This window comes from Narcine bancroftii, chromosome 4 (assembly GCF_036971445.1).
Source record: "Narcine bancroftii isolate sNarBan1 chromosome 4, sNarBan1.hap1, whole genome shotgun sequence".
In the NCBI taxonomy this organism is placed as follows: Eukaryota; Metazoa; Chordata; class Chondrichthyes; order Torpediniformes; family Narcinidae; genus Narcine; species Narcine bancroftii.
The window spans coordinates 41143171-41155308 of NC_091472.1; the positions used below are offsets into that span (position 1 = coordinate 41143171).

At 43.0% G+C, this 12138-nt stretch overlaps 1 protein-coding gene across 3 annotated transcripts; it reads right to left on the reverse strand.

Moving 5' to 3' along the window:
* Nucleotides 1-336: 336 nt before the first annotated feature.
* mcfd2 (multiple coagulation factor deficiency 2, ER cargo receptor complex subunit) lies at nt 337-10538 on the reverse strand. 3 transcript variants are annotated; one of them, XM_069931121.1, is made up of 5 exons: nt 10363-10538; nt 8912-9025; nt 7467-7655; nt 2412-2571; nt 337-1537 (listed from the first exon to the last, which is right to left on the reverse strand). In XM_069931121.1, the coding sequence occupies exons 2-5, from the start codon at nt 9004-9006 to the stop codon at nt 1406-1408; spliced, it is 576 nt and encodes a 191-aa protein (XP_069787222.1). In that variant the 5' UTR covers nt 9007-9025; nt 10363-10538; the 3' UTR covers nt 337-1405. The 3 variants fall into 3 exon arrangements, with proteins under 3 accessions (XP_069787222.1, XP_069787220.1, XP_069787221.1); XM_069931119.1 differs by lacking the exon at nt 8912-9025 and having other exon boundaries at nt 10363-10467; XM_069931120.1 differs by lacking the exon at nt 10363-10538 and having other exon boundaries at nt 8967-8997.
* Between the last annotated feature and the right edge of the window lie 1600 nt (nt 10539-12138).

Consider the following 12138-nt stretch of genomic DNA (forward strand, 5'->3'; position numbering starts at 1 on the left):
AACTATGCACCATCAGTAAGAGAACAGCGGTTTACTTAAAGTAACATTGCCACCCCCAATTAGCCATTTAAACTCAAAAGAATGAACAAATGTACCACTAAAAGGCAACATTACATGAGTACACAGTTGATACTAGTTATGTTATTATCCATTCTTATAAGTGGTATATCTATAAGTGAATGAAGTGGGGTAGAAAATTTAATTCCATATATTTTTTTAAAAATCTGTGAAAATTCTTTGCTTACTTGAAAATTTAAAATTGTACTTGGTAGTCTAAAAGATTTTTAAATTCTACATGTCAATTATAAGCATGAAATCAGCACCATCCAGTACAAATTTAATTGGACAATTTTAATTAATTTAATACTTGTAACAGACAACATTGTAATAACAGGTACATTGAAATTGACAGTGTAAATCCAAAACTAGAATATTCTCCTTTGACCAATCAAAAAGTTAATTGCAGCAATCAATAACTGAGCTTGGTTTATGATACTCCGTCTTTTCAACAAGTCAGATCTTAAAATGCATAATGCATTTAACATATAATACAACAAGGTGCTTCGAGGTTTTCAGAAATGTTGCCCATCTTAAAAAAAAAATTCTGAATCCCAAATTACCACAGAAATGGTTCACTGTGCGTCATTGATAATCACCATCAAGTAGATACCTGAACAGAAACTCGGAATTAAATGTGAAGAATTTTCAGCACAAATATGAATGACCATGTCAAATGCCATGGCAAAAGTATTCCACTGTTTTCCCAAGAACAGTTTAGAGTGGATCAACAGAAAAGGTTACTCTATTCCAATATTACACAAGTAGCCTTCTGAAATTAAATGTTTTAACATTAGAATGTTTTACTTCTTACATACAGCATTTACACAAAATCAAAATTGCCATAAACAAAATAATTTATTGGTCATCTATATTTCCATTGCTGATAAACTGTAAAATATTTTAAAATGAATATTCAAAGGAAAAGTACAAAACTTATCCTCATCAATGGATACACACATGGCTAGAAAGCAATTTTATCTGCTATTTAACTTGAAAAGTTTCAAAATAAATGATTTATTATGCATTTCATATGGTTCTATATCAACATTTCATTGATTATTGTTTTATTTATTGAATAAGTGACTGATGCAAAATGTCACAAATACATTAGCAAATTTAACACGTTATCAAATTGTACACATTTTCAAATTGCACAAAAATATTGGTAAATATCCAGTGAAATTAAAAAAAGTTTACAGTTCTGTACAGAAAACTTTTTGGTTTATGGAGGCTAGTAAATTAAGATTGGCTCAGCTGCTTAGAAAATAAAGTTAATTGACTTTCACCAAATGAAAAACTCACAATCGCGGTCAAAAAATGGAAAACAATGATTATTTTCAAATCTTTATTCTAGTGATTTTGCAAACTCAGCATAATCAATGTACCCATCATTATTTTTGTCATCGTCTTTTAAAACATCATCAATTAAACTCACAATTTCTTCTTCACCCATGGGCTGTCCTCGGCCATCACTTTCCTGCACAGAACAACCACAAAATTCAGACAAAATGCTATCAGAATGTGTACAAATGATGTGAGCCGAGTTTACCTCTATATGTGCATAATATCAATTGAAATTAGCAAGACCATTTAATAGTTTAAATAATCTGTAATGGTTCTGCTTCACAACCAGAGGCTTTCCCTTTACAGAGGTTAATTAATCTTATTTTGTTTTGGTTTCATTAATTTACAATGGCAATTAAGTACTTTTATTGTAAATCACGAAAATCTGTAGACACTGTGGTTGAAGTAAAAACACAAAATGCCAGAGAAACTCAGCTGGTCAAACAGTGTCCTTTATGTAGCAAAGGTAAAAATACAAATCCAACATTTCAGGTTTGAGCCCTTCATTAAGGTATGGAAGAATGTTGGCAGGAATCTGTTTGGCACATTATTTATTATTTGAATTTACACAGCAAAATAGTTAGTTATCACAAAGAAAGTTGTAAACCATGCTCCTTATTATATTGTCACATTTGAAGTAGTGAAAAATTATTTGAAAAGTTGCACAGGGCTGTAACCCAGCTGTACAACTCAGATCCTAATTATTAAGCACAAATTAGCCTCAGAATGAGTGGCTCCTCCTCTCTACAAGGCTTTTAGTTTTATGCTGAATGGAATACTATGCCATTCAGTTTTATGGATTGCTGGAATACTTAAATGCAACATATTCAATATTAAATTAAAAATACAAATTGTATACATTGCCAACAATTTTGCATTAATAAGCAGACTGAACCTTTAAAAGAGTCCAGTAATCAATTCCAATTTTAACAGGGATCAGAGTTACAAAGACCAATCAGTACTGAGTTAACAGTCCAAAAGAGGACTGATTTAAGCTCAATATTTACCTCTTTGTGCACATGTGTAATGGCTGAAATTAATTCCAATCCATCAAGTAAGTTATTCCCATCATAATCATGCATTTTAAAGTAATGAAGTTGAAGTTCTTGTGGTGTCATCTCAGATTCTGGTTTGTCTATCACGCCATCTAAATGGTCCATTATATGTCTGCAAAATTGATAAAGCTTCATTTGTTACAAACATTGCAATTATTCAAAAGTTGGATGATGAACCTGCATGTTAAATAATCATATTTTTAGAACCAATCTCATTATTAAATTCAAATTTTAACTCAAAGATTAACTCAACAATATTTCTAGAACTAATCTTAAAATGAAAGATACACAGTTAACAAATATATTTCTCTCAATTAGCATGCCAAAACAAATAAATAACATTTTTAAATGCCTCAACAAAATATGCCATGACTTCACCAGGAGGCGTAATGTATACATCATCACAGAAAACACAAAAGAAATAATACTTCCCATCTTCAACCATTATTAATCACTTCTCAAGTTACTTCAGCTGAGCAAACAATCAGGACATAATCAATGCAGAGGTGGCAACATAACAACACAAAAAAATAGGAGCAGGGGTAGGCCATCCTACTCCTGCTCTGCCATTCAATAAGATCATGGCTGATCTGATCATTGACTCAACTCCACCTTCCTTTTTTTATGTAAAAATCTATCTAACTAAACCTTAAACATGTTTAATAAAGTAGCCTCAACCACTTCCCTGGGTAGAGAATTCCACAGATTCACTACTCTGGGAAAATACAGTTCTTCTTCATCTCCGTCTTAAATCTACTCCCCTCAATCTTGAGGCTGTGTCCCCTACTTCTGGTCTCACTTACCAGTGAAAACAATTTTTCTGCCTCTATCTTATCTATCCCTTTCATAATTTTATATGTTTCATTCTTCATTTTTCTGAATTCAAGTGAATATAATCCCAGATGATTTAGTCTCTCCTTGTAGGTCAACCTCCTCATCTCTGAGATCAATCTGGTGAACCTCCTCTGGACTGCCTCCAAGGCCAGTATATTCTTTCTCAAGTATGGAGGCCACAGTATTCCAGGTGTGGCCTCACCAGAACCTTGTACAGTGCAGCATGTCCTCCCTGCTCTTGAATTCAAATCCTCTAGCGATGAAGGCCAACATTCCACTTGCCTTTTTAATAACTTGTTCTAACTGCAACCCAACTTTTTGCAATTCGTGCACAAGCACTCCCAAGTCCTTCTGCAGTACAGCATGTTGCAGTTTTTCACCATTTAAATAATGATCTGCTCTGTCTGCCAATCAGAAAACACCCATTTATACCAACACTCTGCCTTCTGTCAGTTAACCAATCCTCAATCCATGCCAATATACTCCCCCCCGACTCCATTCATCTGTAACTTATTGATAAGTCTCTTGTATGGCACCTATCAAATGCCTTCTGGAAATCCAAATATACAATATCAACCTGTTTCCCTCCATCTACTGCATTCATTATATCCTCAAAGAACTCAAGAAAGTTTATCAAACAAGACCTGCCCTTTCTGAATCCATGCGGCATCTCCCTTCGTTTTAAATGTCTCGCTATTTCATCCTTAATGACAGCTTCAAGCATTTTCCCGACTACAGACGTTAGGCTAACTGGCTGATAGCAAAGGACCTATCTCATTAGCCTGGAGACTAGGTGGAGACCTGCTGGTGACTTGAGTCTCCACTAGTTGCGGAGACGTCTCCTGGAGACTAGCTGGGTCTCCGGGGAGTCGCCGGAAAATCGAAAACATGTTAGATTTTCCTGGAGACTTTTTCCAGTCTCCATCCGGTCGCTGCGACGTCTCCATCCGGTCGCTGCGACGTCTCCATCCGGTCGCTGCGAAGTCTCCATCCGGTCGCTGCGACGTCTCCATCCGGTCGCTGCGACGTCTCCATCCGGTCGCTGCGACGTCTCCATCCGGTCGCTGCGACGTCTCCATCCGGTCGCTGCGACGTCTCCATCCGGTCGCTGCGACGTCTCCATCCGGTCGCTGCGACGTCTCCATCCGGTCGCTGCGACGTCTCCATCCGGTCGCTGCGACGTCTCCATCCGGTCGCTGCGACGTCTCCATCCGGTCGCTGCGACGTCTCCATCCGCGACCTGCTGGAGACGAAGGAGAGATCACGGCAACGCTGCGGAGAGGTCGCAGAGACATCTCCCCAGTTGCAGACATTAGTCGTCGCGACTGATGGAGACGTCATCCTGGCATCGCCTTGGTGAGAATGCAAGCCGTGTTTTGGTCGCCCGAGTTGCTGCGACTTATCAGTCGCGGCAACGTCTCCGCCAGTGAGATACTACTGTTACTCACCTTCTGCCTACATCCCTTTTTAAAAAGTGGCAAGACATTTGCTGTCTTCCAATCTGCCAGGACCTGCCCAGAATTCAGAGAATTTTGGAAAAAGCATCGACTATAATTCCCACCATTTTCCTTCAGTACCTTGGGATGCATCCCAGGGGGATTTGTCTGCTTTCAGTCCCATTAGTTTGCTCATCACTATCTCTTGTGTAACAATTATTTTAATTGAGGCTCTCAACTCCCTTCGCATCCCCATCACTACTCTTTGGCATGCTGGACGCGACTTCCACTGTGAAGACTGACACAAATTATTTGCTCAATGCCTCGGCCGTTTCCTCATTACTCAATATCAATCTCCCTTTCTCATCTTCCAAGGGACCTATGTCAACTCTAGCCACCCTCTTCCATTTTATATATTTATAAAATTTTTTGCTATCTGCTTTTATATTTTGTGCCAATTAATCTTCATAATCCTTCTTTCTTTTCCTTATTTCCCATTTAGTTTACCTTTGTTCCCTTTTAAAATTTTCCCAATCCTTCAGTTTCCAATTACTCTTGGCTACTTTGTACATATGAGCTTTTAATTTTATACTTTCCTTTATTTCCTTAGTTAACCAAGGCTGATTCTTCCCCTCTTACTGCCCTTATTTTTAAACAAGAACATATTTTTGTTGATTACTGTGAAAAATCTCTTTGAAAGCCTTCCACTGTTCTTCAACTGTTCTGCCAACTAGCCTGTGCTCCAAATCTACGCTGACCAATTCCTCCCTTGTCCTGTTGTGGTCTCCCCTGTCAACCATAATACAGGTACACTAGCTTTAGATCTAACTATTGCACCCTCCATCAGAATTAGATGAGATCAGACTATGATTGTTTTTTCCAAGAGGGTCTCTAACAACAAGATTGATCATTTTACCTATCTCATTGTACAATATAGGTACACAATCCTTTATCTGGACATCTAAAATCCAGAAAGCTCCAAAATCCGGCAGGGCGAGGCGGGCAGGCGGGGGACCGGCAGCGCGAGGCGGGCAGGCGGGGGACCGGCAGCGCGAGGCGGGCAGGCGGGGGACCGGCAGCGCGAGGCGGGCAGGCGGGGGACCGGCAGCGCGAGGCGGGCAGGCGGGGGTCCGGCAGCGCGAGGCGGGCAGGCGGGGGACCGGCAGCGCGAGGCGGGCAGGCAGGGGACCGGCAGCGCGAGGCGGGCAGGCGGGGGACCGGCAGCGCGAGGCGGGCAGGCGGGGGACCGGCAGCGCGAGGCGGGCAGGCGGGGGACTGGCAGCGCGAGGCGGGCAGGCGGGGGACCGGCAGCGCGAGGCGGGCAGGCGGGGGACCGGCAGCGCGAGGCGGGCTGGCGGGGGACCGGCAGCGCGAGGCGGGCAGGCGGGGGACCGGCAGCGCGAGGCGGGCAGGCGGGGGACCGGCAGCGCGAGGCGGGCAGGCGGGGGACCGGCAGCGCGAGGCGGGCAGGCGGGGGACCGGCAGCGCGAGGCGGGCAGGCGGGGGACCGGCAGCGCGAGGTGGGCAGGCGGGAGACCGGCAGCACCACTGGAAGGGGGTAGGGGTGGATACGGCAGCACAATTCGGGTGGGTTTAAATCTGGGTTTCCGAAATATGAAAAAATCCGAAATTCAGGAAACACTATCCCCCAAGGGTTCCATATAAAGGATTGTGTACCTATACTAGATCTAAAGTAGCATTCTCCTTTGTTGGTTCCTTAACACGCTGCTTAAGAAAGCCATCATGGATGCATTCAATGAAGTCATCCTCCAGACTCCCTTGATCAACTTGATTTTTCCAATCTATGTGGAAGTTAAGGTCCACCACGACAACTGCTGTTCTGTTCTTACTAAGCTTGGTTGTTTAATTACTGCCAATGTGCATGGTACAAATTCAGTTGATAAGTGATACATATGCCACACATTTAAATATTTCTGACTAAAATTGATGAATTTCTCCAAAATAACAACTTATTGCTATAAAAAATAGTTGTTTGGTTAAGTCTTTAATAGTTGCAATTTTATTTCTTCAATTGAATCAAGTTCTAACTTTGCTTTAATAAGACTGTATGGAAGTTGCAAATCCAAAGATCCAAATAAACATGGGAATATAAACTGTAACAATTCTGTAAGCAATTTTAAAACAGCATTCCATGACTTATTCCCTCATCAAATTATTTTATATACTTGTACGATTGTTGCCCTTGTAACAAAAAGACAGAGGCATAAAGAGCCTACTGTTGTTGTAGGGAATCAGGTTTTAACACCATACCAAGTATGGATGTGTTCCTACTATATCTCAATGGCGAAGATATTTGCTATGTGATGCTCCAAAGAATGGAATACATGAAACAATGAAGCATAAAGGTAAAAAAAAAACAAACTTAAACTGAAAATGAGCCGATCATGCTTCAGGACAATTTTGAAGTACTTGTGACCTTGGCCTCCTATCAGCAAATAATGACCAGTACTTGTGACCTTGATTCCACATCAGCAAATAATGACCTGCCTGTCTCAGGCTGTGCTCGTCTCTCGCTGTTTTGTTTTGGTACATAGGAGAGAGCCAAAGGCAAAAACAGTTAAAAATTAATTGGTCAATTAGTTACATCAAAACAAATTTAAAAATGTCAATTAGTACCTACTTTTTACATCTAACATAGATGTTCCACTTAATCATATTAAATCAGTATCAAACAGATAACTGCTTTTGTATATTCTAAAAATAGTGAATTACATACTCTTTATCTTGCACAAGGTTCTTATCGAGACGAATATTTGGCCGATGACCCTCAGTGATTTCAGAATCATGTGGTGGCTGAGCTTGAGCATGTGTTGAAAACAGGTAGTGCCTACCAGACAGTAGAAGACACAAGGACCCTATCAAGCAGCTCTTTGTAATTCTATTGCTGAATCCCATGATTTCAAATCTGTATAAGAACAGCAGAGAACAGTTCATAAGGGGTCAATGAACTATTGAAAGGGTTAATTTTGTGCAGAAGACCAAATACTGATATCTTGTAATAATTGCAACCTGGGAGCAAAATTTCCAGCAAAGCTGAACATTTTGTTTAATTACTTAAAATAAAATCACCATATTAAACACAACTGATTACGTGCACATGGCTTAATTTTTTTCTTTAGCTCAAATTAACCACATAGAATTGCAAGACAAAAAATAATATCCTACCAATTATATTTTTGCTAGTTTGGCCATTTATTCTTTCAATTTGCATCAACAATAACATGAATATAAATAACACCTTTAAAACATTGAAGTGCTTTGCAGGGGTATTACTCATGAGTGTAGAACAAATGACTAAACCAAGGCCAAATTAAGTTCAATTACAACAATCTACGTCATCTCCTTTTTGATGTTAATTACTAATATAAACCAAAAAGAGGTAGAGCAGCTCTCTTAATAAAATTATAGCATTCATAACAGTTCTGATAAAGGGATCTTTGACCTGAAACATTAACTCTGCTCCCCTTTCCAGAGATTCTGTGTGATCCACTAAGTGCTTCAGCATTTTCTATTTTGACTCTTGCATAGTACAGTTGTTTTGCAGATTATGGTATAAAATTTAAAAGTTTAGCTGGAATTAAGTGGCACCAAGAAACTGAAAACATTGGTAGGATATGCTTATAGTCCTCTGAATAATAGTCGTGATGTATGGCATGGTAGAAATGAGGACCTTAAAAGCACAATGAAAAGTGCAATAAACAGAACTTCAAATATATATTGGGCAAATGAAAATCAATGCCAGAATGCATACAAGATAGTTTTCAGTTTCAGAAGTTAAAGCAACCAACCAGCCTTTGGAGGAACTAATATAGTAAAACATTTTTAAAAAGTTAATGAATAGTCTTGTTGTAAAAGCCACTCTCCATCGGAAAAGATGATCAGAACCCAGCAGAATTTTACATTAACTTTAAATAGCTCAACTTGAAACATAGCTTGAGGGGCATTTTGGTTGTGGTTTATTGGGAAACTATGTGCATCTTGGCGCCTCACAGTTCGGCGGGCAGCAACCTCCTTTGAAGAAGACCGCAGAGCCCACCTCACTGACAAAAGACAAAGGAGGGAAAACCCAACACCCAACCCCAACCAACCAATTTTCCCTTGCAACTGTCCCGCATCGGACTTGTCAGCCACAAACGAGCCTGCAGCTGACGTGGACATTACCCCTCCATAAATCTTCGTCCGCGAAGCCAAGACAAAGAAGACATTAAAAGGGTACCAGAGTCAGGTGATAGCAAGCACTTGAAGAAATACTGCATGAATGTAACTCCTGTGGCACTGAAAAACAAAGTAATCCAATCACAGATTAAATCAAAGGAAAAGGACGATAAAGTTTCCAGAAAAAAGCAGTAAACCTGAACATTAGAAGGACAATTAAGAAATTGACAAAAGGGAAAATAAAATGGGAAATATCAAAACAGACGAAGATGAAAGATGAAAAAGCAGGCAAGGGCAAACACTGGTCATTTTCCAGCAGAAACAAGAATTCATAACAGAAATAGCAGAATATACTTAGTATCATATTCGCAAAAGGCACATGACTTTGAAGTCAAACTATAGAACTAATGGTCCTGTGCAAATGTGGAAAATTAAAGAAATTGGTAAGCTTCACGGACGGTCAAGTGCACAGGGCTGTGAGGGAATGTAAGCTCCGACGTAAATCCATTTGGTCACCTATGGATTGAAAAAAAAAGAGGACTCGGCAATTAAGACTCGCCCAGAATGCCAACTTGGTTCCATGGGCAAGTTGGGTCAAAGGGCCTGTATAACACAGTAAATGTCAATAGCTATTTTTTTTTAAACTGCCAAGTTCCTGATTGTTGACATCACAGGCGTTGAAGGAGATGGACATGGAAAAAGTGGAATTGTCAAGAGTCTTGCAAAACTTCGATTAATTCCAGAATGAGGATTGGGCAGTGGCAAACAGGAAGGAGGGGGGAAAGCCACCATCTCCATGTGAGCATGGCACGAGTTATTGTCAAAGCACTGCAGTGGAAAGAGGCAACATCAAGGGTGGGGGGGGGGGGTGTTGCATTTAGTCGATAGAGGGAGCGGCCACGAGTTTGGGGATTTTTAAATCAGGTTTGCATATTGTGCAGCACTTGGCCCCTCGACCACGAACGAGGCTGGTTAATCATTGAGTCGGGTCACGCCACCAGCGTGACCCCAGTTCCTGCTGGTACCTCCCCACTCGCGCGACAGCCCTGGTCCGGGGGAGGCGCAGACGAGACGGGCCGGCGTCAGAGGGGTGAATCTAGGCAGACGTCCACCAACACAGGCTGCTCCCGCCCACGCCCTTCGTCTATTGGCGCCCGCCCGTGACGCCCCGCGCGCTCATTGGAGGCGAGGGGTGCCGGTCAGGCGACCGTGGCTGGCGTCGCGTGCCACCCCAACGGCCGCCTGGGCGCGAGGCAGACGCTGGCATCTTGGGGCAGGTCAGCCACGGCCGGAGGAACTCGGCGGCTTGGCACCTCCTCCAGCCACTCAGGCGCAACAGCATGGGGTCCACGCTCGCCGGGCCGCCAGTTTCGTCCGTCCGTGACCGTTGGACTGAACCCAGTCGCAGATCCCATCCAACCCGCGGAGTCGCGCGCGTGAAACGACCGTCCGCTTACCGCCTGCAACTCCTCCGGCCGAGGATCGGAACCCCTTTGAACCCACGTGATCCTGCCCGCCGCTCCGCCTCCTGGGTGGGTGGGGGGGGGCGGCGGAGGGGGAAGTGATTGGTGGCGGCGGCCGACGTCACGCGGCGCTCGGAGGGCGCGTGGCAGAAGTTGCAGCCTGCCACGTGTGCCTTCTCGCCGGTCGTGGCGGGTCAGCGTGTCGCAAGGTGACCTGAAACCGGAGAGGTGCGACTGATGCATGAGCAGATGACTGTGGGCGCAGCCCAGGACGTCCCGACCATCGGGAGCGTGTGCAGGGAAGTCGGATCGCGGCAGCAGTCATCAGGATTTACTGTCATGAGCAAGCCATGCGTGGTTCGGTTTTCCTCCTCAAGAAGGAGCTTGGGGGGGTTTGTCCAGAGTTACCTGAAAATGGCTAAACGGGAAGATATGATGATGAAGAAGGCCTCAGGGCATAGAAAATTACACTAGTACAACCTGACCAAACAGTGTCCTTCGGTGCTCAGTGCAGACATCCAACCAGACATACAAACAATGCACATGCAGGTCATTATTCACGTGTACAAGTAAATATGAGCATCTTGGATGGTGGTGCAGCATTCTCAACGACTGTTTCTCAGCCTGCTGGTGCTGGCTCTGATACTCCTGTATATCTTTTGCGCCGGTAGCAGCTGAAAGGTGCTGTGTGTGGAGTGGAAGGGGTCCTCAACAATTTTGTGTGCCCTCGGATCCTAGTGGATCATGTTAATTCGGGGGGGACGGGGAAGGGAAACTCCTGTGGATTGACCTCCGATCCATTTCTCTGCAGCAACAGTGATGCAGCCGGCCAGGATGCTCGCAATTTAGCTCCTGTAGAAGGTTGACATGATGGAGGCTGGTAGCCTTGCCTGCTTCGGTCTTCTCAGGAAGAGCAGTTGCTGTTGCACTTTCCTGAAAAGTGAAATGTAGTATTTCCACAACAGGTCACTAGTTAAGTGGACTCCAAAGGACTTGTTGTTCTTTCTCCACTGCTGAGTTATTGATGTGTAGTGGAGAGTGATTGTTCCCGATCCTGAAGCCCCCAATCATCTCCTTCATCTTGTCTACGTGGAGACTCAGGTTGTTTCTCTCGCATCATATCACAAGATTTTTCGCCTGTTCTCTCAAGTGCGACTCATCATTGTTGCTGATGAGGCCAATTACTGTTATGTCTTTCGGGTTGGGGGTTTCGATTTTTGATGCCCCTAGCGTGGAAAAAAGATTCTGACTATCTACCCATGACCCTGAGAATTTTATACCTCTCCATCAGGTCACCCCTCGGTGACCTTTGCTGCAGCAAAAACAAGTCCAGCCTATCCAATCTCTCCCCAGAAATAAAGTCCTCCACTCCAGGCAATAAGCTGCTGAAAATCCTCTCCAACACAACTGTATCTTTCCAGAACTGCATCCAATACTCCAAATTCATTCAAACCAATGCTTGTAAAGTTGCAACATAGAATTCACCAGAGGCAAGTGGAGAAGCTTTCCTCACTTGCTTCCTAAATCTAATGTCTGCTTCCTTCTTCCTCTTAATGAGCTGCCTCACCTGCATTGTGAACCAAGGATCCCTTTTCCTACCATCTTTCCCCTGTCACAGTGGACCAAACCTAAACCAGATCCATGGACAAATGATTCCTAAACATCCTCAACATTACTATGTGCTTTCTTCTGTGAATATCTGTTCTCAATTTACTCTCCCTAATTCCTTCCTTATCCCATTGTAATTAGCCCATCCCCAATTTTATCCTT

Bases quoted from the DNA above. Each gene is read 5' to 3' on its own strand.
- mcfd2 (XM_069931121.1), bottom strand. From the start codon at position 9,006: ATGCAGTATTTCTTCAAGTGCTTGCTATCACCTGACTCTGGTACCCTT. The intron at 7,656-8,911 runs GTAATGTCCACG...GTTCTTATACAG, and splicing joins GGACGAAGATTTATGGAGGG to ATTTGAAATCATGGGATTCA. The intron at 1,538-2,411 runs GTAAATATTGAG...TGTTCTGTGCAG, and splicing joins TTACACATGTGCACAAAGAG to GAAAGTGATGGCCGAGGACA.